Source organism: Asparagus officinalis, chromosome 4, assembly GCF_001876935.1.
Source record: "Asparagus officinalis chromosome 4, Aspof.V1, whole genome shotgun sequence".
In the NCBI taxonomy this organism is placed as follows: Eukaryota; Viridiplantae; Streptophyta; class Magnoliopsida; order Asparagales; family Asparagaceae; genus Asparagus; species Asparagus officinalis.
The window spans coordinates 7,725,567-7,753,119 of record NC_033797.1 but is presented as its reverse complement, the minus strand read 5'-3'; the positions used below and the strand labels follow the sequence as shown (position 1 = coordinate 7,753,119).

The 27,553-nt window shown below is 34.7% G+C and overlaps 1 protein-coding gene and 1 long non-coding RNA gene across 4 annotated transcripts in view; one reads left to right on the top strand and one right to left on the bottom strand.

The window, feature by feature from the left end:
* LOC109838135 (midasin) overlaps positions 1-19,324 on the bottom strand; it is a 45,174-nt gene extending 25,850 nt beyond the window's left edge. Inside the window, exons 1-28 of the mRNA XM_020406603.1 lie at positions 19,095-19,324; positions 18,717-19,021; positions 18,465-18,549; positions 17,905-18,149; positions 17,653-17,817; positions 17,393-17,562; positions 16,577-16,686; positions 16,375-16,494; positions 12,804-12,882; positions 12,472-12,594; positions 12,301-12,400; positions 12,120-12,216; positions 11,895-12,029; positions 11,747-11,803; positions 11,482-11,658; positions 10,956-11,081; positions 9,057-10,829; positions 8,291-8,358; positions 8,016-8,211; positions 7,776-7,880; positions 7,365-7,658; positions 5,385-5,578; positions 5,194-5,248; positions 3,720-3,870; positions 3,346-3,419; positions 1,068-1,206; positions 110-208; positions 1-11 (exon numbers count right to left, since the gene is read on the bottom strand). The exon at positions 1-11 is cut by the window's left edge and continues 60 nt beyond it. Of these exons, the coding sequence (XP_020262192.1) occupies positions 1-11; positions 110-208; positions 1,068-1,206; positions 3,346-3,419; positions 3,720-3,870; positions 5,194-5,248; positions 5,385-5,578; positions 7,365-7,658; positions 7,776-7,880; positions 8,016-8,211; positions 8,291-8,358; positions 9,057-10,829; positions 10,956-11,081; positions 11,482-11,658; positions 11,747-11,803; positions 11,895-12,029; positions 12,120-12,216; positions 12,301-12,400; positions 12,472-12,594; positions 12,804-12,882; positions 16,375-16,494; positions 16,577-16,686; positions 17,393-17,562; positions 17,653-17,817; positions 17,905-18,149; positions 18,465-18,549; positions 18,717-19,021; positions 19,095-19,199 (5,358 nt within the window). The 5' untranslated portion in view covers positions 19,200-19,324. The remainder of the gene's footprint in view (positions 12-109; positions 209-1,067; positions 1,207-3,345; positions 3,420-3,719; positions 3,871-5,193; positions 5,249-5,384; positions 5,579-7,364; positions 7,659-7,775; positions 7,881-8,015; positions 8,212-8,290; positions 8,359-9,056; positions 10,830-10,955; positions 11,082-11,481; positions 11,659-11,746; positions 11,804-11,894; positions 12,030-12,119; positions 12,217-12,300; positions 12,401-12,471; positions 12,595-12,803; positions 12,883-16,374; positions 16,495-16,576; positions 16,687-17,392; positions 17,563-17,652; positions 17,818-17,904; positions 18,150-18,464; positions 18,550-18,716; positions 19,022-19,094) is intronic.
* LOC109836510 lies at positions 19,841-27,300 on the top strand. Of its 3 annotated transcripts, XR_002245983.1 has the most exons (10): positions 19,841-20,150; positions 20,524-20,613; positions 22,559-22,721; positions 22,857-22,928; positions 23,475-23,531; positions 24,655-24,741; positions 25,476-25,517; positions 26,512-26,637; positions 26,745-26,922; positions 26,999-27,300. It is a non-coding gene; the product is annotated as an uncharacterized LOC109836510 (long non-coding RNA). The 3 variants fall into 3 exon arrangements; XR_002245984.1 differs by lacking the exons at positions 19,841-20,150; positions 20,524-20,613 and having other exon boundaries at positions 21,709-22,721; positions 26,597-26,637; XR_002245982.1 differs by lacking the exons at positions 19,841-20,150; positions 20,524-20,613 and having other exon boundaries at positions 21,709-22,721.

Sequence of the window (27,553 nt, the reverse complement as noted above, 5' to 3'; positions counted from 1 at the left end):
TTCCAGTAAGACTGGAAAGGAGGAAAAAATGAAGCATGAGATTGGATGAAGCTTAGACATGTGCGATAAAAGACATCATAAAATCCGTGAAAAATTATCCCATACAGACCAGGTTTAGGTAGTTGCATTGCACGCAATACCCGCATAGCATTTCTGCATGTAGTAGGTGCCAAGAATTCGAACCCCTTGCTCTCACAGATATTATGACCTAAGAAATTAAATTTTGAGCATAGCAAGTTTACAAGAAACAGTTAGCTCATTTGCAGACAATCTTGTCAATAAACTTTCCAAGATAAACTAAGCTTGTGCTCCGCTTAAGAACTACGGGAGGAATAATGAGAATAGAATTGTCAATGTTTTTTAAAACAGGTTGATTGCAGTGGAAAAGCTCTTTGGACTTTGAAGTGTCAGTTAATTGCCCATTATTATAAGAAATTTTTCTTATAAGATGGCTAAGAAAAATAATATTAAAATGAGTCAGAGTTTGGAACAATTAAGCACCATTGGTGACTTAAAAAAATCAAGCTGAAATGGAAATAATGAGAATGCAGATAAGCCCGGGAATTGTGAAGAAAGAAGTCAAGAAATAGACACAGTTTAAAAAGTTAGCAGTAGGCCCCAACCAGTAAAAGCTAGTGTGACTTATACTATGTCACTAGGGCATGTTCAACGAAGATCAATGAGTAAGCCTGGCAGGACGAGTGATAGGACACAAGTCAAAAGACTTGCTAGGATTAGGGACAGAAAAAGATAACAAAAGATTTAGACAGTGAAAGAATGTAACCAACAGATGAACTTGTCCTCATTTTAACCTCAATGGAAAGAAAAGGCAACTAACATAAAAATTCAGGGAAATGAGCTTGTTCCTGCTTTTTGCCCTTGTCATTTTTGTCTTTGTGCAAGAGTGCAATTCCACAAATCATGTTTATGATTCAATAAAGTTGAATTTCCACTGCATGTGATATGATGTTCTTCCTAGAATTTATGAGAAAACTCACCATAAAAATTAATAGAAATGTACCAAGAAAACAAAAAGTGATGACACAAAAAATATCACACACATTTACCTTTAGTAATATAGAAAGGTGTGATGCCAAAAAGCTCTTCATCATTACAGGATATATCATTTACAGGCCTTTTGACGTTGCCCCATCCATAGTTCTCCATTTCCGATAAGCAAGAATCAACAGAAACACTACCAGATCCCTGTTACAAAGCAACAACAAAAAAAACAAATAATTAGAGCATCAACTATAGCATGGAAAACAAAAGCATGAAAAGAGCTAAGAATCACTACACAATCGGCCTAAGGCAATATACACCAGTAAAAAAATCAGACCCCCATGCTGGATGTCATAGTCCCAAAACAAACATGTTTCAGGATAAGAACTTCTGGTAGGGTTTATACAGATAAAAAGGAGTATATACAAACAAAAGGATCAAATACATTCCTTCTATGACCTTCAGTCTCATGAATAAAATTGCTAAAACAAGCTTAAAGAATAGTCATATGAAATACTTCCGCAAATCGTCAAATATGGTGACACGTAACAACTAAATAAGTCATCAAGCCTTGGACGAGTAATAGAACATGGATTTAATGTGAAATATTGTTGAGTTAGAGAGGAGGTTCATGGGTTTCTGTTGAGATTTAGAAGAAAAAAGAGAAATCCAAAGCTTCATATTGTCATGTCTTCATAGCTGACAAAGTTTCACTAGGTTTTGATACCCATTAGTTAGTTACCAATCATTGGCACTCCCTAAAATTAAGGACATGTAGCTCTATAATAGATAAAATCTAAACTTATAAAGCCAAAGAAATCTAATGTTACAATTAGAAATAAAGGATTCTCCTTTACATTCGGGTAAGAAATTATTTGAAAACTAAAACTAAATACTCCCTGCCTTATTAAAAGGTTTGAAATATAAAACAAGACATAACATATCCTACTATCCAAACAAACCTAAACTTCCAAGTATCTACAATTGCTAGCTCATCTAGGATTTCATCCTTGATTCATCTTCAGGTAAAACATAATACGTATCACCTAATACGCTAGAAGTCCAGAACACATATGATAATAAGTATGGGATCAAATGTACTGAAATATTTATTGTTTTGTGGTTTTTGGTGTCTTATTCCTTCTTCTTCTTCTTCTTCTCCCTCTTTCGTTGGTTAGGATAATAGGAATCAGGATTTTGAGGAGGAAAAGACAGTGGTTCTATGGCATCAAAGTTCACTATGAAATCTATTTATTAACACAATTGACGAAGAGATGCAAGAAGAGAATGGGTCTATATACGTTTTTCAATTATCTCAAGAAAACTTGTGATGGAACATCAAAGGAGATAAGGTGGTGGGTTTCTTAAAGGAAACAAGTATGTTCCAGTTATTTTGATTTGAATGAAGTTATAAGTAATAGAGCAACGACTAGGAAAGAATATTCAAAGAACAAACTATTTCCTATCATCATGGTTTTACAAGAAGGATGGGCTTTCAGTCCCTATCTTATATCATTAGTTATTCATGAACTTAACAGACATATTCATAAGGAAGTCTCATGGTATGTTTTGTTGATGTCGTGGTATTAACTGATGAGACTACGTGGTAATTCCTAAAGTAGAAAAGTGAATATAAGCTTCCAAATCTGATAATTTAGAATTAACATAATAAAAAACAGAACTTTAGCAGCATCGTACGTAATAATGATCAAGAAACACTCGCGAGTAAATGACAGAGATCATCGAATGGAATCAACATGCTTAAAGTAGGGCAATTCTAAGATTCTATGTGATTGTAGACTACCTACGAAATTAAATAAAATTTTCTACACTATAGAAGAACTATAAGACAATTTATGGATCAGACTGTTACTCTGTTAGCAATGAAAAAACACTGCATGAAAGATGAGTGGAACAAAAAATAGTGTATTATGATTGATGGGTAGATACACACTAAGAGAGACAAGATGGGTGCATTCGTAGTCAGTTAGATGTTGCTCCCACCGAGGATAAAATAAGAGAATCAAAAGGTGCTTTGACCATGTGCAACAGAGACCACTAAATGCACCAACTAGAAGTGATAAATTACTATTAATGATAAAGATCAACTAGATGTAGACCTAAGGGAACTTAATTGAAGCAATTAACAAGAATATTACAGTGGTTAACTTAATGAAGAGATAGCCCCTAACAAAACTGAAGGCAAGAACAGAATCCAGATAGCCCACATCAAAAATTTGGGATGAAGGTTTTATTATTGTTGCAGAAAAAGAGTGTATATGTAAAGCTAAATATCATGAAAAACATATACTTTATCCATGCATTAGATCAAAGTTAAATCACCATTAGTTCTTCAAGAAGGAAAGACAGTGAGCTCTCTCTTAACAGTTGGGCGTCGTCTCTCGAGATCCCAGTTCCTACACATTATAGATGCAAACTATAAATGAAATAATGGTGAAAACAAAAAAAACATAAACAGTATAAAAAGATTAAATCTTCAATTGGATATACAAATCCCTCATCTCTTAACAATCCAAACAGTGGAGAAAGATAACACTTATAGAGGGATAAGAGGCGTAATTGACCTCATGCTCTATATAAGACATTTACCAGCTTTCTAACAAGCAAAATTGTCTTCGAATAAACATAAGTTGACTAACCTTATTTACCCCCTGTAAATATTCAAGCACGAGATAAAATTTGAGGTAAGAAAATACCCAAACTTAGCCCATCAAGTAAGACAAGGAATGCTCCATGTATAAATGCATGTTCACATCCTAGAGCTGTCTCAGTCACGTTGATAAAAGAGACCCAAGACAAGAGATCTCTCACAGTGAGTATTCTGCCTGTTTGTAATTGATTGAACCACTACAACAAGAGGTAAAATTAATAAAAGGTGGTCAGTCAGATAGCTGAGGATAGGACATACAATAAAAATAAACAAACCATATGCTATCCAGGAACCATCTAAATAGCTGCAAAGAACTTGAATAATTTGTATACATTGCCTGGAGTTTTGTACTCCGACATGCACAGGAGGAGTTGGGAGACACGTTTTTTCAAAGACAGATATAAGTCCTTTTGATATATGTATACTTCTTTTGATTATAAATTTACATATGACACAAATGTATGTTCCATTGTCACTCATATATCAAACGGACCTGCTTTTAGCCACTAAATATTTGTGAACCTAGCTTTACTAAATCATATTCAACAGGCTTGGGCCAAAAAAAAGGAATAACATACTTATACAAATTTCAGGTTCATAACAGTTTGCACATCTGTACATGTCGAGAATGATGTAGGTGTTGGAGAAGGAAATTATATCCCTCAACCATCACGGCAGGGAATCTTTTGAAAGTAGGGATTATGACATGCCATTTTTGGGTTATGGAAAGGTCTTGTATCACTACATAACATCAAGAAAGGTAAAGAAACCTTAAAGAAATGAGAAAAACACAACAAAACAAACAAAATAACCATTGCATGTGGTCACTTAGGTTACTATGCAACTGGTGTAGACTCTGTCTATTTAGAACTAAAGAAATTATGTTAGAGATAAATTCTTGAAAAGACACATGCTCAAATATAAGTTCATAAAAATTAATCTTATACATCTGACCAGGGTTTGTGTGTGTCTCCAAGGATAGCAAAGGTATATTGGTGATGCATATTGCGGACAACTGTAGTGACTTCACCATGAGAATGTCTACAATACACGAAAATGACATTAACAATGAAGGGAAACTGTAGCTGCCATAAGTCCTAGGACATTTATTTTATTCTGAAAAAGTAATGGCAACTTAAATGCATATTGGTGGACAAATAATGGACTGATCAATATCAGAATGTTTTTTTATATGACGTAAAGTACAGCAATCTATGGTAGTTACTTCACCATGAGAACGTCTACATACACAAGAAAATGACATCAACAATGAAGGGAAACTGTAGCTGCCATAAGTGTGAGGACATTTATTTTATTCTGAAAAGGTAACGGCAACTTAAATGCATATTGGTGGACAAATAATGTACTGATCAATATCAGAATGTTTTTTTATATGATGTGTAAGTGCAGCAATCAATGGTAGTTAATTTGAGGATGAATACAACCGGAAATAATATAATCCTCAGTTAAAAAAGCCAAGCTGACAGACACGGAAGCAGTTGTTTAAGAAAGTTACATACCTGCCAAAATTTTATAATGTAACCGGCAAACCGTGAGAGCTCTGGTTTAGCAAATCTAAGTCAAAAGATTTAGAAAAAATTGAGTTATGTGTAATAGACTATGAAAGACTTTGAATAGTGATATACAAAATAATAATAACAAGACAAGATGATTCTGCACACTAATAGTCTGAAAAAAGTAAAACGAATACCTCTCACAAGCAATGTGTCTAAGCTCATCATCATCAGTAACAGCAGAAACCCATATCTCAGTAAATCGGTTCCGAAGTGCTGGGGAAAGTTCCTTTTTCCCATAATCACCACCAGGGTTCATCGTTGCCAAAAGGAAGAAATCATCATGAGCAGTAATCTTCTCTAGTAAAGAACCTCCCTTTTCAGCTAATAATGACTTACAAACAAAGAAACAGTGAACAGAAGTCAAGATGTTACAAGACTTATTGGGGGGGGGGCGGGGCGGCGGGGCCATCAAACCCTCAAATTAATCCAAAATCATACAAGAGTAACTTGGAAAAATCAGCACTACAGAGACGCAAAGAAGGATGTATCTGATCACATAAAAATATGAAGCGGACACTCCAACCAAAGGCAACACTCAACACAATGTGCAGAAATAGAAGACTACCATTTCCAAGAAGATTATACAATCCAATATACTCAAACATAAATACTCAACCATCTACTAAGTAACTCCAATTTGAAAGTAAACGAATTATCAGCTAAAGCGCAAGTAATTAAATCTTAGTTCGAAGAATTCTAATATTTCATTCACAATTTCATTTATATTTATATCGTAAATGTGTGCAGATGAGACCAGGTCTGCACAAGCAACAGCTAGGGGATGTGTGTTTCCATGCATTTTTAATTACACTTCGAGTTGGGGGTTGCCATGTAGGATAGATGCATCAAATGTAATTCCCTCAAATTAGCTTGTTTTTAACCAAATTTGAGATTTTAGTCGCATATCCTCAACAAAAGCCATGTGCAACCAAACAAAGTTTGGTTGGTTTTACCTCTCATGGAAATCCTCTTTAATATTCATTGCAAACAAACAAGATTCTGGATATGGATTTTTTGAAATCCCTTACATGCATACAGATGCAATCCACAAACCAAACAGGCCCTAATGGTTAATGTAATGCTTGTGTTCCTACCCTTGTGACAGACGGATAATAACTAATATCCTGAAAATCCAATAAATATTTCTTTAAACAGATGGAACAGGGTGAACCCAACTACAGACAAAGAATCAGGTACAAAGTGAACAACTGTCTACATGGTACTAAAAAGCATTGAGAAACCATATTTTGGAGGAGATTGTCACAAAATTATGAAGTAATAAGTTTACTAAGATAGAAAGCTTACTATATAGAAACTTTATTTTACAGTGACAAACAAACTACTTTGATAATATAAATATAAATAGTAAAATACATGAGCCAAGGATATGCTTAATGAAGATAAAACACTCATTCATCTCCAGAAATTATTGCACTAAAAAGAACTAGAAAACAATGATGGATGTAAAACATTAAATATGGACATAAACAAACATGATATAATGCACAACCATCCAATGCAAATGAAAGAGGAAAACATGGCTTGAGAGAACTCGCTAAAAATAGGCAGGAAAGCAAGGCTCTGCTTTACATGGCTAACCCAAAACACAAGACACCCACCCAAGGACAACATATGCATAAACATAAGTATGTTTATTGTGAAAAGAGAGATTAATTTGGTCTTTGTCACCAATGATAAAGTCAGTGTATTAAAGATTAATTCCTAAAGCATTTTAAGAGAAAAAGAAAGATGAAAAAAAATTCTTTGCAACATGCAAAATTAACTTTGCTCATTTAGGTTGCTGATAATTTAGCTATGCTGGAAAAACTGGAGATAGCTTATTCTAGATGAAACCAGTAATATCATAATTTAATGCCATAGTCCAAAATTACTTCCTCAATTTTCTAGACTGTATGCACAAATAAAAACAAAAAAGATTACCTCTATCCACTACATAATGCACTAAAATAGTCAATTTATCTTGACTGATTATACTAGTAAGAAACAGTAACAGCAGTGCAGAAGTAACTGTCAATATGCGAACGTGCTTTAAAATGGCCTTTAAGAACACAATGTTAATTCAAACAAATAATAAAGAAGATAACAACACCCACCAGTTTCCTCTCTGTTTCCAGGACACTATTTAACCGTTCGAGTACACTATCGTCAGCCAACGAAATTTCATCCACCAGAAGAAGATCACCGTGTTTCATTGATTGAACAAGTGGTCCATCTTGCCAAAAGAATATTGACTGCCATTTTTGCTGCAACCGCGACAGTTCCGGTTTTACATGAGTGATAACATCAAGGTCATGTTGAGTAACACCAGGAAGTGAGGAAGCAGTTTTTTCAATTTCACTTAGTTGTTTTATAATAGAAGCAGCCTGTGATATATCAGTTGATAACACCTGCCAGATAAATTGTACATTATTAGTGCTCTGGATAGGTTAACTCATTAAGAATGCTCCACAGTATAAACACAATGCAAAACATGGACAAATGGAAGAGAATAACAAAGTACGTACAGAATCTTGTGGAAGGTGAAGGGAAATGTTTGACTTTTTCACTCCTTCAACGAGATTTTTGAATTCCATGGCTAACCTCGATCTATCTCTTATGGGGTGAAATCCCTAAAGATGATTGGAATGGCAAGATCAGAAAGATTACACCAGCAATATACGAGCTTCATCATAGTACAGTATCATTGTATACTAAAAAGTTGAAAAATGAAAGAGGACTATGGGAACAAAAAGAATTTGAACTACCCCAATAAAATCTGAAGTCTCGGTATACTGATGGCAATTCAATATGTGCAATTGTTTACCCAAATTAGCGCTCAGTAACTGGCAGACGGTAGTCTTTCCGCCTCCAGTTTCGCCAACGAGAAGGACAGGCTCGCGCAATTTGTAACAACGTTCAACAAGAAAAAATAACCTCCACATGCTTTTCGTCCATACAATACTACAAAAACCGGAGGATGTATGAGAAAGAAGAGCCAGATGAGAGAGTAAATGTAATAAAAATAAGCAACCGAACTAACTTATGAAAATTTTCTGCTACGTCACGCTGTTTCAGAAACACTGAAAGAGCATCACCATCACTTGTTTCCTGCAATCCAAGGAGGCACACAATCATACTAATGTTCTTTCTATCTTGCTAAAAGTAAATAAAATGTCCAAAAGAAGAACAGGAAGCTGCCTTCTTTTCCCTAATGATGCAATCATCTGGACAAATATACAAGATTATACCTCCTATGCATAAAACAGTCAAGCACATCACACCTAAACAAGAAGAAAAGAAGCTACCTCCCATTGTAATGATGCGATCATATTTAATCATAAACAAGTTCAAAATTTTAATTGCATGAAACATAAGGAGGTTATAATGGAAGGTAAAGATTATTTCGTAGAAAACTCCATTTGACAACTACAACCTGTCTCTAGAGATGCAAAATTGAGAAAATAGACTAAGCTTAAAAGACCCCCTTTATAACAGAACAAAAGAACCAAAAATGATTAAATACCCCCTTTATAACAGAACAAAAGAACCAAAAATGATTAAATAAGTGTTTCCACCATGAACAAAGGCTGATTAAATAAATATTTTGCAGTAATAAAAAATGGTGCCATCATTGTTTTTTCATTGACAAGTTTGCAACAACATAAATTCATATGCATAGAAAAACAAAAGTAACAAAACTACTCATGCACTTTTTAACAACATGTGTGCTCAGAGGCAAACGCACGTTCTTTTAGTATGAAATACACTAATTGAAATATAAAGAGAAATGAGAAAACAGAACATACCCCTTTGTACAAATCATCAATTACCAAATTTACACGAAGCCGACGCTGCAAAGTTTCCAGAACAACATTCTTCTCGTTTTCATCCCGCAATCTTTCAGCAAGAAGAAAATAACCATCTTTGGCTAAATCTTCATAGGATTTCCCAAACATCCTGAAACGATTCGCCCATCGAAACAAATCACGCGGTGTTATAAAACCATGCTTTCCAGCAAAGGCTTTACTGCTTTGTCTATGCAACTGCAAGTCCTTCATAACTTCAACCATTTTTGTTGCATAGCTTGCAGGAATAGAGCATCTCCTCTCCAAAATTATGGTCAGTTCATCATCAGGAATTTCATCAACATGAATCTCCAAAAAACGATTCCGAAAAGCTCGAGAAAGAACCTTACGACCACCATACAGCATAGGGGGATTCTGTGTTGCGAAAAGCATGAAATCTGGATGTGCTGATATAGTCTCTTGGGTTTCAGGCACAAATATCTCTCTATTATCATCTAACAGCCGATTTAAAGCTTCCAAAACATCTGAAGGAGCAAGATTAAGCTCGTCCAAGACAATCCAATAACCATTGCGGACAGCCTTTACTAAAATCCCTTCTTGAAACTGAATCTTCCCCTGAGAATCAGTAATGTATGAACCCAAATATTCCTGCAGATCAGTATGCTCGTGATTGTTTATGCGCACAAACTCATGGCCGGTCAATGTAGCAAGATATTGAACAAGACTGGTCTTGCCACTAGATGTCGGTCCCTGGAGAAGTACCGGATACCTCTTAATATACACTGCACGTGCAAGGTTGTTTAGATGCTCCGTAACACTTTTAGTAAGAACATAATTCTTCATGAAATTGTCCGATTCCAAATCTTCTTGACATTTTGTATTTCCAAGAAAATAATCTTTAAAAGGAATATTAGGGGGTTCTTTACCATCTAACAGATAAGACAATATCATACTTTTCATAACTTTTGCACTGGGACCATCTAACAACGTAAGAAAGAACATGCAAAACCCATCATAAATAGTTTTTGCAAAGGCAAACTTTCCTTCTGAGTTATTGATATATTCAAGTGCCCGTGCAAGGGACCTCAAACTGAACTGTGGCTTCTGATTAGCGCCATCTTGCAGCCTCTCCTCAGATGCCTTCTTTGCAGCTTTATAAAACTGGACAACTTTAGTTGGTATTTGAGCATCAAACTTCTCATCCAGATATTGATTAACGAAAAGAGTCAAATCTTTATCATCCAAAACATCATCGACAAAATACTCGGTTAGTCTACAGCGGAAGGAATATGGCAGCTCACGCTTTCCAGCGTCAGTTGCAGGATTCATACAGGCAAATAAGCGGAAGTGAGGGTGCCTTTCAACATAATCCACATCCCCCCTTTCAGCCAAACACAGAGTACCGTTCTCTCCATCTAGAACACCAATAATTCTCTGCAATGTCTCTGGAGGAGCTAGATTTACTTCATCCAGTAAAATCCATTGTCCATTCCTTAGAGCATTTATAAAAGCTCCTTCCACAAATTTAAACGACATGCCTGCGGATGAACCAATTTGTTTACGCACATTGTCAAGCTTTAAAGAAAATGTTTCCCAGCAGTTAAGAGTCTCTTCACACAAAGGCCTCTTCCTCTTGGCACCAGAACCAGACACTCTTATTTCACCAACACGTTCCCGAACAAAATCAACTATTTTCTGAAAAACTTTCAGTAATTTTTTCCATTTTTTTTCTATTGCATATATTTCACAACTACGAAGCATAGCTCTGTTATCCTGCTCATAGAAGGTAGAGTTTTGTCAAACAAGTTAGCAATTGATATTGATAAAAAGTAACAAAAAGCTGCTGTTGCCTTTTTTGGGTTTTTTTTTTTTGTTGGGGGGTTGGAGTTGATGTGATACCTTCTTCGAAAAGGAACAATAAAACAACTTAGTGAATTCATGATAAAGAGGTAGGCAAATTGAGCGTGCATCAGTAGGCTTAAATCCACCCAGTAAATCAGTAACATCACTCTGCTGGCTTAAATTCTGTCACAAAAATATATCAAAAAATTATTCAGCATCAGGGTCCTAGCCCCTCAACCAGGCAAGGCATTTAACTTAAGGAAAAAAAAAAGAAACAATGGGAGAAAAGCAAAGGCAAATAATAACTGAGCTTGATTAATTATCATATTTTCAGAACATATATTTCTAATGTATAGCATAGCATGTACATGTAGAGGTTTTCCGTTTTAATCCAATATCAGATAGCTTCAATAGTAAGATATTTTTCCTGGATCCATATGCATCAGAATGTAACTCCTTAACAACAGCCATGAGTAATCAGATTGACATAATCCTAAAATATTTATTACACAATGGCAATTTTACTCTAAAGGATAAGCACATTGATGATTCAGTTAAACAAATTCATGATTTTCTAATATACCATAACAATGAGCGGGTGCCCGAGCCTCGTAGCCAGATTCTGCACAAGTGTAGTCTTCCCTGTACCAGTTTCACCAACAAGAAGAAGAGGTTCATTGTACTTAACAGAACAAGCAATTCTCTCAAGTGCATGCAAAGAGCTGTGCAGTCCAATGAAAGGTTTCCTGTCATGAATGTTCTGCATAAAACAATCAAAAGGAGATGTCTCTCAGACAAGCAAATGGAACTTACAGAAAAAAGCAATTTGCACAGGTTTCTATACGTACTGGTACTTTGAGGCGCTGAAGGGTAACCCGTCCAACTTGCAAATCTGATCTTAGACTCTGAAAGAAGTATCGCATGAATAAAGTTAGCTGGAAAACAAGAAAAACGAAAAACAAAACATTATTATCATCATTAGAAAACAACACCAACCTGAATGACAGGCTTGCAGGAAGGGTTCATATTGTCTGGTCCAGGTGCCGGCATACCCCAGATTCTAGCAATTTCTCTCATTGCAAGTAACCGATTTTCCAAAGAAGGCAGTGAAGCCGCGAAAATATCAACAGCCTGTTCGATATAGGAAGCATAAATTAACAAAAGAATCCTAAAACAACAAGAATCTAATCTTGCAACAGCCAAAATGGGGGATATGTAAACCTCCTGATATATCTTCCGACAATCTGTAGTTGATAGCCCAAGGCCAGAAATATTGAGGCCTAAATTTGAGACTCTCTTGCACAATTTCAGAAGATCCCTGAAATTGTCAAACCAAGATGTCAGTAATGCTAAAACGGCATACCCAATAAAGTCAAGACTCAAGAGACTGGATGATATATACCTTATGGAGAACCTGTTGAACGTACCAGATAAAACCATTCCACCAGCTTGGTTTTCCCCAAGTTGGCCAATAGCAAAGATGTTAAATTTTTGAAAGGTATCTGGACAAAATGAATGCCTCAGTGAAGAATGCAGCAAAAAAGGAAGAAGCAGCAGAATTAATACAACATACCTACAAGCTTAGATGAAAGCGGTTCTAAACTTGGATACCACGCATTCACTATAACCAAGAGATCAACAGTACTTGCAGTCCCAACCGCCACTTTCCTCCAAAGGGCGCTAAAGGAGAATCTTCCTAATAATCAGGCAAACACATTACACAAGACTAAAGACTAACGTCACAATAAACAACATGAAATTACTAATTCCTCTTTGTTTTCCTGCATGTAGATGCAAATTCGCTTTTTCAAGTAGAACACATAAACACAGAACATCTTTATAAAGAGAACTAGTGGAAAAAAACAATATTAACTGTAACGAGGAAGGAAAAAAACTTTGTTTGACCTTCTATGCCGTGAAAATTTTCATGTTTTGAAGTTGACACAGTAGCAAACAGGCGAAAACTTTCTGCAACATTTATAACCTGCAAAAGATACAAATACCTCAGAAGAATGTTGCTACAAATTAAAACTTAGATAAAGAATAAGGCTTGTAAAAAACCAAAACTGAATAAGTAAATAGGCCACCAGCAAGGAAAGAGAACTATATGATGGCATAACATAAAGATATAGCAAAAAAATACCCAATTCATTTCACAGGATAAATTTGACAGCAAATAAGATGAATAGACAGCAGCAACAACTACGACAGCATAAAGCAAGTTAATAATGCAGAACAATAGTCATCTACAAATAGCATATGTAAGTGCCCAATCCTGCAGCAGAAGTGTTGGGGTTCAATGCCGGCAGAGATCTCTCACAAAGCAAATTTTCAACAAGAGCCAATTGGATTTTCATTTCGGCATCATAAAACTAATTGATAGTGTAATCACCAGCAGAAAAACGTATGAATAAGATCAAATATGTACGTTCTGAATTGCCATAATTGCCATAACCATTGAGACTAATATACTCATGTCCAAACAAGTTGGAAGACAGTATTCCAAGAGAAGTAATGAGAAAATTTTGGGATATTTAATAAGAGAAAATAACCCTAAAAGCGATGATCAGGTACCAGCTATAGATAATAAATATGCTTTTTTCATATTAAGCCAGCAGGCTTAGACTATCTTTCAGGAATCAGATACATGCTAAACAGATAAAAGAAAGGCTATATCTGAAATGATATTTGGCATGATCATAACAGTAAGTTGAAATTGGGTGAGAATAAAAAGATAAAGATCCTATTATTTATAATTTTACATAATAGAACTAATGAGCAAGACTATGAACATCAAATGAATACACCATGAAAAAAATCCAATTTAGATAAACTAGCATGTAACACGTGCTTTGCACATAATGCATATTAAGTAAGGTCATGAGACTAAACATTAGAGGGCCAACTAATATTGCACTCGCCACAATACTTTTTTTTTAAACAACGATGAGCAGTGTTTTAAATATCGGCCGACATGTCGGACATGTCGGCCGATATAGCAGATTGAGGGGTCCAACGACACAAATCGGGGAAAAACAAGTCGCATATCGTTTTTTACCGACATATCGGCCATATCGGCGAAAAATCGGCCATATCGGCCGATTTTCCTGTTTTTTCTTTTTTTCTTCTTCACACGTGAATGTTTGGTTTGTGGACTATTTTGATTAATAATAGGCTAATGATTACTTGATGTTTGATCACTTGATTAATAATAGGCTAACTGATTAATAATAGGCTAATGATTATTGATTAATAAGGAGAGATTTATTTTATTTTAAATGTGCATATGAATGTTGAAATGTGCAGAGTCATGAAGTTATGAATTTAGGAATGCTTAGATAGTTAGATTACATTTAGGGCATGATATTATACATATGTGGATCACCCGATATGGCAATCCGATATTTAGTCCATGTCCCCCGATATATCCCCGATTTCCGCTATCCGACATGGATTTCAGCCGTCCGACATGAACCCGACATCCGATATTTAAAACCTTGACGATGAGGACTCACAGAGCCCCAGCCACCCATTAGCTATGAATTTATTGAAACTTATATTAGTTTTTCTCTCCATAAATTTGCATTCTTGTATTAGTAGTATAACTAATAGATTGATGTTTTTTCATAAACTGGAGATGAAATCGGTTATTGATCTGTTTGTTTCCTCCAAATAAAAGCAATACAATCATCTCTCTCAATTATCACATGTGAAACCTTATTGATTGCGAGGAATCCCGGTTCCTACAATCAAGGGACTGACTCCACTATCACTTTCTCTATTTTTTATTATTATTTTAGTGTTTTCTTATGTGCATTTGAGCATCCATATATAATATAATTTTGTGCCAACTCTTGAGATACAAGTGAAATGTTTATGGAAGTACATTAGTCGTGAAATAACTAGTGTGTGTTTAATTCAGAGAATTTGATTAGTCAATGAGAAAAGATACATGGCTGCTTTAATTATGGGTTTATTTTCTTACTAATATCCATATTAAATGCATTTTTAGTAGGTTCAGAAGGGCAGATGTCATAAAGTACTTCGTTAGCTAGGATCTAATTATTATATTGTGATATTTTTTATGGGAAAAAATATTAAGACACATCCAAGCTAAACTGAAAACCCAGAAGCACAACAAAAGAATGTGGATTAACACTTGTCCTTATCAGACTGCAGAACATGAACATTGGGTAAAAATGGTGGTGCGTCTTTGAGCCATACCACAAAATCAGTAATTTTCTTAGCTCTTCAGACCAACACATGAACCGTTACATTCCTCGTTTGACGAACTACCTGAAAATCTCATTCCTTGAGTCATGTGCAACATTACTAAATATCATTCACAAAGTGTCCGAAAATCAAGTGTTACTTTGTTTCATTTTGGATCTCTCTAATTATGGCCTTTGCATCTTTGAAAATTTCCTTCCCACATCCAGTATCAAGAGCAAATTTAATAGCTTGCCACATCGCTTTGAAGTCCTCATGCTTAGAATTACCTTGTATCCAAATATTATGATGAGTATATGGTAATAGTTAGTAATGTATACTATAATAATTTTATACGCTATTTTCAAACTACACTAAAAGGTTAACATTTATATTAGTATTCCTCTCCATGAATCTTTTATATATCAGACACACATATTAATATATTATAGTATTAGATTAAATGTTGGATTTATAATTAAATATTAAATTATCTTAAAATACAAAATAATTTATAAATATAAGTTATGATATTTTATCTTATATATTAAAATTTTATATTTATTATATAATACCTCATATCTAAAGTGAAATATTTATCTTATTTAACATAAGACTAACATGGTTAAAAGTTATAATATATATTAGTTCTTTTGTTTATTGCAACAATAATTATAGCATAATAAATAGAATGAATTGAATAAAATTTGAAGAATATGCTTAAATTTTATAATATATATTTAGTTTTTAATATTAGTTCTTATGTTCATCACAAAAATAATTATAGTGTAATAAATAGAACAAATTGAATAAATTTCAAGGCGTCATTAAAAATTATCAAATTTTGAAAGGGTAAAATAGACAATCAAAAGTTTTAACACCCAAATCCTCTTTTATAAGTAGTACAGATTAAGTCTTCATAGTAAATATACTAAGGTCCACAAATTACAAATTGTTGATTTACATGTGTGAGCATTTGATAATTACTCAAAATTTAATTCCCCTATTGCATGTCCTTGGCTATAGATATACAGAGGCCCAATTCCTCATCTGCATTTTGTCATAGCTTCAAAACAAGTAGCCTTGGAAGCCGAACAATTGGAATACACACACACACGCACGTGCACATCTTAATTAATAGTGAGCTTTAAATTCCCAGGAAATAAATGAGTATAAACTGACTCAAGCATAAGATCTGATATCTCTAAGTTCTTCTGTATGAGTAAATATGCAGAACTTTAATAAGCAAAAGAAGAAAGAGGTTCACCTCTCCATGACCAGTTGCAAATGAACTTGAGCCTTCCAATAAAGGAAGCATGAGGGACTGCACCTCATTTGGTGCTTTGTCTATGTCCTCAAAGACAACCCAAAATCCATTCAGAATAGCCTGTTTTAGAAATTTTACAAATAGTTGTTAAACAAGTACAAGGAGCAGATGTGACGTAGTACAAGGGAACCAACCAACCAACCTGGGTAAGCGAACCAGGCTGCCATCTGAATTCACCAGGCACCTCTGAGCAGATGTAGCTTCCAACTAGTGTTTTGCTATCCATTTGTTCATCCATGTGAATGAAGAGAACTGAAGAGAAAATATATATACATGTATAAAACATTGTAGCAGAAAACAATTTAACAATGCTTTAATTATAACTGTTACAGATAATCCAGGACATAGATAATACCCACGTGTTTGTCAATACAAAGACATGACACTTCAAAGCTGTAACACAATTTTGGCAGTTAAATCGATGATTCAGCCTAAGCAATTAAAGGATAACTTTTTGATACCAACACAATATTAATGGTTGTTACATGCTTGGATCGCGATCGAAGAATTGGCTTCCAAAGGTCTACACTCCAAAAGATAGATGACATTCTAAGTAACCTGCTCTTTAGAGTGTTACTTGTGTCCTTATGTACAAGAGCAGAAAAAATTAAAATCAAAATTTCAGGTTTTAGGCATTTCATGAGATGTCAAGTTGAAAAGGCTGGATATTCATTTAGGAGTTTCCATAATCAAATTTGAAGACAAGGATTTGCTTGAAACTATTGCAGCCATAGTAAACCTTTGTGGGGGGAAGAGACAGAGAGTGCAAGGAGAGATATATATTATAGAGAGAGCGAGATTGTCTTTAAATCACTCAAGCCACAGCAAAGATCTCTGTGGATCAGTATCTTAGTCTTAAATTCAACAATTTAGGGCACTCGGTCGACACACATTTTCCGACACCAAATAACACCTCACCAAAATATTTCCTCAGGGAGACTTTAATTACAAAGTTCACCTTGATTTCCACTTATATCTGCCAATCTGTTGATCAGTGCTGTCTTTCCAGATCCTGAAGGTCCGTGGAGCAATACAGGCCATCTTTGGCTGACTGCCACTAGAACCATTTCAAAACTCTTCTTCATAGTTGAGGTCAGGACAAAAGGGCTCTCTGCGAACTTCAAATTTCTGCATGAAGTTAAAAAAAGGAGGTTTACTCACTGTCATTTTTAAATGAAATGGTGTATCCATCGTATTTACTATAAATGGTCTGCCTACCGCGAGAGCTTGATCCCGCTACAATTTGATGAGTCATTTTCAAATGACTCTACACACTGAGAAAGATTTATGATTTCATTAAGACAGAAACCATTTTCCTGTTCAGTTGGCTGAAGATACCAACCAGCCTTCTCTAATGATGTGTCTTGACAGAACTCCTCCCATCTGCAAGTGGAAAATAAAGAATGAATTCAACATTTTACTTAACTTTCCAACAGGTTTATACATCCCAAGCAGAGTAATAGAACTAACCGAAGTAAGCACTCAAAAGCTTCATCTTCTCTCATACCAAGGCTTCTGTTAGACCTGTCACCTACTCTAAGGACCACAGATAATATTTGTATTGTGCACCACCTTATGTCATCACTTAAATAACGACAAGCCATCAGTTCAAATAAATCCAGGAAACAAGACCAATCCCACAGTTCACTGAAAACTTTGGAATTCAGGAGCAAGAAACGATATGATATCCGAACTATAGCAAGCAATTGTGCATCCTGAGAATACAAACAATTAATGGGAGAAATCATTTTCTCAGGTAAATAAAAGAATACAAAATATTCTGACTAACAGAACACACACTTCAGAAAGCTGCATGCCATCAAAGATGAACATTCTAACAAATTATTCAATATTCATCCAAGGTTATATAATTACTTTCCAGACGAGAAGACAAATATTAGAAATAAATCCTTGTGCATATTAGAGATGCTTTAAACACATAACTCAGATTAAATCCTCTGAAAATTTGTAAGCATAAATTTTCATACTTGTAAGAGAATCTGATACTGAAGCAACAAAAAAAATCAAACCTTTTCCGTAAAATGTGGAGTAGAAACATCTGAAATCAGGCGTCGGAAAGGAGGAGGAGAAAACCGAAAATAACCTAAGATACAACTGAAGGGAGGAGGAGAAAACAGTGTTATTGGCTGAGCATAGCTCTCATATATGAGAAAATAAGCTGTGCAATGATCGCTCCGTTTTTAACTATTAGCTCCAAATTCAAGCCTTTTGAAGCATAAAGGTGCAAATTTGTAGCATTAAAAATTAAAAATTGAAATTACCTCAACAAGAAAGGGGCCAAGTCCAGCACCCGACAAAACGCCAGCGAAACCAGCTCGTGCAGCCTCAACCCCCTCCCTCTCCCAACATAGAAATCTATCACATGAATATCATCCTCCCCAATCTCCTCTTCAACCTCTCTCGATTCCGACTCCAAGCTCGGAACATTACGAAGCTTGCTCACAGCCCTCAATGCAATCTTCCGAACGAGCGGGCGAAAGCATCCCACGATCGGAATCGTGTAGCTCGGGTGAAGTAAAGGGTCGGCGATCGTCGCGACCAATTCATCCGCTGTCAAAGCTCCTCCCTATAACAAATCAAAACAAATTTGAGGAAAAAAATTTCGAAAGATTGAATCGTTAGGGTTCCAAAAAGATAACCTTTTGAGAGAGAGCGGCAAGTTTGGGGACGGAGCGGAGATTGGGATGGCGTGAGAGGAATCGCTCGAGCGCGGATTCGAGGACGAAGCTACCGTCGAAAGACATCTTTGGAGAGATGAAGAAACCCTCGAAATGATGAGAGAGAGAGAGAGAGAGAGAGAGAGAGGAATTGGGTTGGGGATTTTGGGTTCGGGATGAAGAGGAGAGGCAAAGAGGCTCACTGAAAGGGAGACGGTGTTCTTTTATACGGAGGGGTTTAGGTTTTAGGGTTTTAGCATTTGAGGGGCGGTTTTCATTAATTCGGTTGAGTTATGGACCCCCGATACCCGATAATACAATCTGCATCCGACCCGAATTATGGGCTTGGCCGCTTGGGTCCTTAAAACTCGAAAAAACCATGCCCTATTTTTTATCTTATTCTCTAACAAATGCAACTAGTACTTTATCCCATGCGAAAGACAGTCAAAACTCTATATTTCGCTATGTTACTTTAAAAACATACCGAAAATTTATTTATCTCTTTCAAAGACTATCGTATGCTATTTTAACCTCTTCTAATTTCATCTCATACCTTCCTATTTCGATACCTCAATTTTAAAAAACAATCTAGTACTTACCATTATTCAACTATTTTTTATATTAAGAAAATTAAATTTGTTATTAATCAGTTAAAATTAGTTAAGTACTTTCCCCTTCCCAAATTAACCTTCAACTATTTTAAATATACCCTCAGCCTTATTCTCCACTTCCGTAATGTCTTCCTCTCCACCGAAGCCGAAGAGTTCATCGGTTACCTAAGCGTCTTACTCTCCGCTGAAGCCGAATATTTCATCTGTTTCTCTTTTCGCCGTCCCACGAACTTCCACTCACTCAACACCCATGGCTGCATTATCTCCTCCTCAAATCTCATTCCTTCTCTCCTCATTTCCTAACCCTAATAATTCTATCCGTACTCACAAAATACCACCTTCCTCCCCAAAATCAAAGAAAGGTGCCGCCTTTTCTTCTCGAACTGTTCACTGCTCGGCGGCGAACAAGCCCTCGCCGTCCGCTGAGGTCAGGCAAGTTCTTATTTCTCAACCTTTGATCAATCTTTGAATTGAATTTATAGGGTTTTTTTTTTGTTCGATTTGGGAAATTAACTACTTTAATTTGGGATTCGGGAGAGCAATAAGCTAGTTTGATTGAGAACTTGGGTAGCTGTAATTTTGAAAGATGTTATTTGTGGTTAGATAAATTAGGAAGATGCTTGATTGAGAACTTGGGTAGCTGTAATTTTGAAAGATGTTATTTGTGGTTAGATAAATTAGGAAGATGCTTTTACTAGAATTAAATAATTGGTATATCTGATCCCAAGTTTTTATGATTCAGGTTGTTATTTCGCTTGTGATTTTTTTTATTTTTTTAATATGATTCTGATTTGGTTCAGAAGAAGCGTTCGTCTTCTTTCCCCACGCAAAAACACGCAATTTGTTGATTGAATCCGGTTAAGGTCACCACTAATCTCACCAGAGGCCAGGTATACCTTTCCTCAATTTTACCTTTTTTTTTACTTTTTTTCCTCCGATGAAATTGTTGATAGCACCCTAAAAATGGAAGCTATTTTGTCTGTTTTTTTTTACTTTTTTTCCTCCGATGAAATTGTTGATAGCACCCTAAAAATGGAAGCTATTTTGTCTGTATATTGGAACTTAGCTGTAGGATAAATTAGGTCTGCTATGGCTGTGATTGAATGCATGTTTGTAAGCTAGGTCATTGAGCGCAGGGAAAACTCTAGGGTCCATAGATTTTATTTATTTAGTTGATACGTGCAAAGGAGTTCCCTTACTGGAAATTATGAATTAATTGCTAAATCAATTATGTTTTGATCAATCTAATATCAATTGTGTAACCAATAGATTGAAGATATGAATATGTTCTGTAACCAATACTTGAGAAAACATGTTTCTTGAGTAATTATGTATGTTGTGAAAACCTGTTTTGCAATTCTCAATTAAGTTTACATGTGCAATTCTGTATGTTGTTAAAACCTGTTCCTTGAGTGTCGCACTGGTAGTGTCATTGTTGCTGTCTCCACCTTTGGCGCCTTCTCACCTTTAGTTCCTTTTGATGCTCCTTCATCTTTTATTCCTCCTACAACCATCCCGAGCAGCAACTGATTCCTTTGCTATATTTAAATTAAAATTGTGATGTTATGCGACGTATATTACGATGTTATGCTCTTATTTGATCATGCATCTTACTGTTATTTATAAGAATAATAACTAGAAAGTTACATAGTGTATAAACACAGAGCATACACCTATGCACACAGTAAGATGCAGAGCAAAGAAAACCCAGCATATGAAAAATAGGGACATATCCTTAGATCACCATTTCACAACAAAATCACCTTCACACTGGATCTGACCATCACTTTCGAAACTGAGAACTGGCTATATGTTTAGTTATCACAAGCAAAAAAACATCATATGCTATTTTTAAGTTGAAATCACACCACAACTAGTTTGCATGTTCGTCATCACAACATCATCTATTATAGCTGTATCCAACATATTGGAACCATACTAATAGCTGATATAAAATTACTTAAGAATTGTCATCAGATGCAGTTTACAGATATTTAAGCTGCTTAGCAATCCATCAAACAATACTTATAGCACAAAGAAGTACCAAGTTCAATAAAGTGAGGAGAAAAAAGTGCATGTTTAGGCATTACAAATGACAAAAGCAAAACCAGAACAGAAGGTTATAGCCAAAGAGACCAGACAAGACAAGAAAGCAAGTTGTTGGTAAAACTGTCATTAAGAAGTTCAATAGGAACTGCTTCCTTCATAACATCTTCTAGGGGAAACTCACAAGTATTAACTGGCCTTACTATAGTGGCTTACCATGATAATTTGCATTAATCGACGGAAAGTAGTTTAATGATCTTCTTGATGTGTACAAGAAGACATTAAAGTCTGATGGAATTACTAGGCTCTACCGTGGATTTAACATTTAATGCGTTGGAAGTATTGTCTACCGTAGGCTTTATTTTGGATTGTACGATTCCTTGAATAATTTTTTTCTAACTGGAAAGTTGTAGGTATGTGTTTCATTTTCAAATAATGTGTCTTGAATGTAGTATCTATTTATATTTTTTAAGTTACTTACTTTTAGTAAATGCATTTGTGAATTGTAAATGCAATTCAAAATTGTCAAAATTCTTAGTTTTTTTAATAAAATAGCTGCATAATTTCATATTGCTGAAGCTGACATCTTAATTCTCATATGAAAACAATTATGTTATATAATTGTAAGAGAACAATTTCTATCAAAAGAATTCTTGTCGAATGATGTTTTTCTTAGGCTACACTGATACTCATAATCAAACCTTTATTTTTATGTATGACAAGTCTGCATAGTTTCATAAGGTTTTTGTTTTTTAACATTCTCTGAGCATACTAATGATGTCAATGCAGTCCACTTCATGGCTAATAACCATTGTCTTCTAAGTGCATCACTGGATGGAACCGTTTGAGCGTGGGATTTGTTTCGTTACCGGAAATTTAGAACATTTACTACTCCCTACACCCAGGCATTTTTTTGCATTGGCTTCAGAAAAAAGTGGTGAAATAATTTGTGGTAGGTCACTGGATTCTTTTGAGGTATTTGATATATTAATCTGTGTGTTTTAGTTATGCTCATTAGTTTTTCTTTTGTCTTGTCTTGACAATTTCATGTCATTTTGGGTTTCAAATTTTTTTTATGTCAATGAAGACTGGCCGTCTATTAGATATTCTTAGCGATCATGGAGGACCAGTTCATGATTTGATGTTTTCGCCTACAAATGTAAGTAAACTCCCTTTCTTTCTTTTTGTTTTTTAAAAAGATAAAATTGCATGTTAAATATCATTTCAGAATTTACTAATCTTATTTAGCTAATTTTATTTATCTTTTGCTTAGATATATAATTCATGCTTTGTTATTTTTTATGCATATTATACAAACCAACTGTTTCCTTATGTCACATTTGTATATATGTATGTGTGTTGTTCATGTATGTATGTTTGTACATTTCCTCTTTTAGCAAAAGACTGAAGTGGTGCAATAAACCTACTCCGCTTAAATAAATTTAATGTTTTCATAGTAGGTTTTCTCTCTATTGAATAAAGTTAATGTTTTGTAAAAGTTTATTTTTCTTTACTGAATGCTTATTTTTTAATTACTTTAGGAACAAGTCACCATGATAAATTTAATAAATATGCAGGTTTCAAAAGGAAAGATGATCGTTTTTGTTTGTAGTTTTTAATTATTGGATGCTTTAATTCTTTGTAATTTCTATTTTGCTAAAATGGGTCCTGGAGGTTTTATTGAATTTGTGTTTGTATTTTGAAGGGCTGGAGTATGAGTAGAAAGATGTGAACCTTTTTAAGGGAGAGCAGATCAATCCAGGTGAGAAACATTTGAGATTTATTACGAATTTAGAACTAGCCGTTAAATTTCCCTAATTTTTGGGTGATAATTGTCATGTTCTGGGAATTTCTACAATAAGATAAAGAAATTTGAGAAAAAAATTGGTTGTTGACTCTTTTGGTTGGTTTGTCATATGCTCAAAGCAGATATGTTCTTCTTGGATTCATGCTTTAGTATTAGGAAGACGTTATCTTAGAATTTCTGGCATCTGAATCCATATACATATATCTTTCCTCCTCTTCCACATACCAGGCTAAACAAACTTTATGTACTGATTTGTTTGCTATGTTTGTGATCCTCTTCCACATACAAGGCTAAACAAACATCTAAACAGAACTAAACAAACCTGATATTTCTAACTCAAACATCTTATATGGCAGGTTCTAACATTTGCTATATTCCAGATTTGTAACCAAAGAAATCTGATATTTCTAACATTGCTATATTCCATATTTTGGCGAATGTTAGAACAAATATGTTCCGGTATTAGAAGATGGAGATTTAGTAGTTGCTGATTCGTTTGTGATCCTTTTAGTTAGATATATCAGATGTTTGTTCTAACATTGCTATATTCCATATTCACATTGGCTTTTATATTATTGCTGCTATTGCTCCTCTGCTTGTCTTTCATGGGAAGTCATTGACGTAAGTCATGTCCTTAGAACAGTTGGCTTATTTGGAGTGTTTGATGGTAAGAAATTTTGTCCTCAGAAAAATGTTGGTATATGTTTTTGTTTTCTTATTGCAGAACTTTTAAACTTTTAGATTTTGCATTACAATTTGTGTAAAATTTGTACAAATGTTCAAATAAAACAAGTTTTGCATCTGAGACAACTCATAACTAAGATGCTGGGTCAACATCCTCAAATGCAATCCTTTTTTGTGATAAATTGTTAGTAGCAAATATTGGGGACTCGAGAGTCATTATGTGTAAGGGAGGAAAGGGTAAGTCCTCCTATATTTGATCATTTTGGGTATTGGTATCTATTTATCTTTCAAGTGTTCAAATGATTTAAGGATTCATATATGCTTTAAATGATTGAGAAGTGTACATTTCCTCTAGAACTCAGACTCTTACTCGATCTATTGTTTAAAAATACAGCTGCAGCTCTTTCACGAGACCATAATCCTGGCCAAACTTATGAGCGTCAAAGGACTAAGGATGCAGGAGGTTTGATACTCTGGGCAGGTAAGTTATAATACATTCTGTTTGCATTTATACAATGTATTAAGGTTATATGATCCCTTGTTCACTAAGAGTTGGGTGTGAAACTAACTTTCAACGTGTTGTCTTACTGGTTTGTATACACTTTAGTAAATGGCAAGCGTTGAATTTCATCTGCAGAACTTCCGTATAATTTCTGCCACCAAAATGAATTTCATTTCTGAACGCAAATTCTAAACTTTATCTTCCTGAACATAGGTTTTCAACATACCAACTTCAATCTGTATCATGTGATATCTAATCTGCTATCACCAGCATTGTTTCTTGTCAGTTGGCCCCTCATATTAATTATATGCTCAGTTTATTGAAGTCATAGTTGCATTATTTCACTATTCTCAAAAATATACTGAGGCTAGCATGATGTTTTTGGCTATTCTCATGATTACTATACATATTTGGTATGAAAAGTTTTTCTGAGGATATATAGTCGCACTTTTAGATATTTTCTAGGATCCATAACCTTCACATTCAGATATATTTTAGGTATCCAACCTGAAAAACCTGCTACGATCCATTTGGTTATCAGGCCCCACTTGGATTCCTATATACAAGTGATGGCCAGCTGACTAATTTTTGCTTACTTTCCATAGTACATTATTTCTAAATAAAAACTATGAGGAGGAACTTAAAGGAACCATCTTCAGAAGTGTCTATGCAATATATTTCAATCATTTGATCTTTTGTCCTTTTTGATGCAGGAGTAATCAAAATTAGTTGCTAAACTGGCTGAGGAAGGAAAGGTGTTATTTTAATCTTTTAGGGGATATTTTTTCTGTTTATGAGTTAATTTTTATTATTCTTTGTTTTAATCGCTCCTAACATCATATGTTAAGATAATTTATGTGTAATGTAGTATGTTCAGATGCTTTTTTAGTTCTCTGTCAAGTTCATTTCTCCTCCATGTATACCACACATGTGCATAAATGAGAATCTCACATGACTCACATAATTTACGAGATTAGAAATCTACGGCATACCACATTATATGTAGGAAGTTGAGTAGCTTCATCATATGTTATGTCCCTCTGTAAAAATGTATTCATCAGTATTCATTTGTGATTTCAAGGTGATTGATATATGAAGAAGGTAAGTTTTATCATGCCCTAAGCTGTGCATATACAAAATACACTGCTTCTGTGTGAGATGTTTAAATCTCCTTGCTGTAAGCAACTTGTTTATGACCATGTAGGAAAATGAAAAATAACAATTATTAGTTTCTGTGTGATCAATAAGACAATAACTTGCTTGATGAAAAACACAAGAATATTCCCTCTAACAAGCAATTTTTTTTTCATTTTGGGAACTTCTTACTCTGTTTGTAAAAGTTTCTATGATGTAAGCCAATGAGCTTTCAAAAAAACAATAAGAAAAGATAAACAAATGTAGCTCCTATAAGTTCACACGGTTTAAAGTTATAGAATTCAGTTAAATAGAAATATCATTATTAATAGTTGTGATAAGTATTCACTGTCTGAAATTGTTTTCTTATAGTCAAGTTGATTTGTTGTTCACAAGAAAAAATTTATTAGGATATAAGTGGCTATCCTACAACACTATCGTGTATCCACAATTAACCCTTGTGTTTATTCTTTTAGTTCTATGAAGACAAATCTTTTCAGTGCAATATTATCGAATATCTATAATGATATACACAAGTAAAAATTTCATCATCTATTATGTCAAAAATCACTAATGTTGCAAAAGTAACCCCACTGTTTTGGTGCTTGGGTACAGAAAAAAAGTCTATAATTTGTTCCCACACACCGATATTTGTTCCCAAGATTGATTTCTGGAGTTTTTCTTTGATTTGTGGATGAAGCTGCCTTTGCCCGTGAGCTGATAAATGTGATATTTGTTCAGGTATGCTCTCGTTGGAATTTTATTATGTATTATTATGTAAACTAGCGTTTATTAGATGAATTAGCCAGTAGAAATCAATTGAAATGCTGGGTATCTTTTGAAAATAGATATTGTAGAGCGATCCTGTAGGGGATCTGTTTCATAAAATTAGCCTATGTGAAGTTAGCAAAGAGACATATGAAGAGAGTTGCAACTGAACTCCAAGTGATGGGGGCATCAAACAAGGACTCGGCTCTAGGGTATATGCTGCTTCAGGGAGTGAGATTTGCTTTCAGAATTCATCGGGTTAGATACCAACTCCGCTAAAAAAAATTCTCGATTATTCATGTTGTTTCTTCATAAAACATCTTCTGCAATGCAGTTTGCTGGAGGATTTGATTCCGAGACAATGCATGCATTTGGGGAGCTAAGGAACCTTGCCCATGTCAAAAATAAGCTGTAATTAAGAGGGGTAATTAAATAGCTGAAGTTGCTTACCTTCTCATTAAGCAACCTATAAACTCTATGCATCTTTTGTTTTATTTTGGCGCTTGACTTTGTTGGATGGAGTTCCAGATGAACGGTTGTGTTTTTGTATAGTTTGTAGCAAAAATGCTGTAACTCAAAAGAAGAGGAGGGGGAGATTAAAAAATTGACTAGGCCTTGGAGGTTCATTGATCTTTATATTTTTGTACATTTACAATATCAATTTGAAACTGCAATTAGACCCAACTTATAAGATGCTTTTGAAAATGTTTTGCTTCAATTAACGCTTACATCAAACTATGATGCACGCATTGATGTGTTGGGGCATCAAATGTAGATTTTCAACTTTTTAAATATTCATTCAACTACAAATGTCCAAATTATGAATGGTTATCACCAATTTCTAATATCTACACTCCAAAAAAAATCTATACTTTTCATAAGCTGAAAT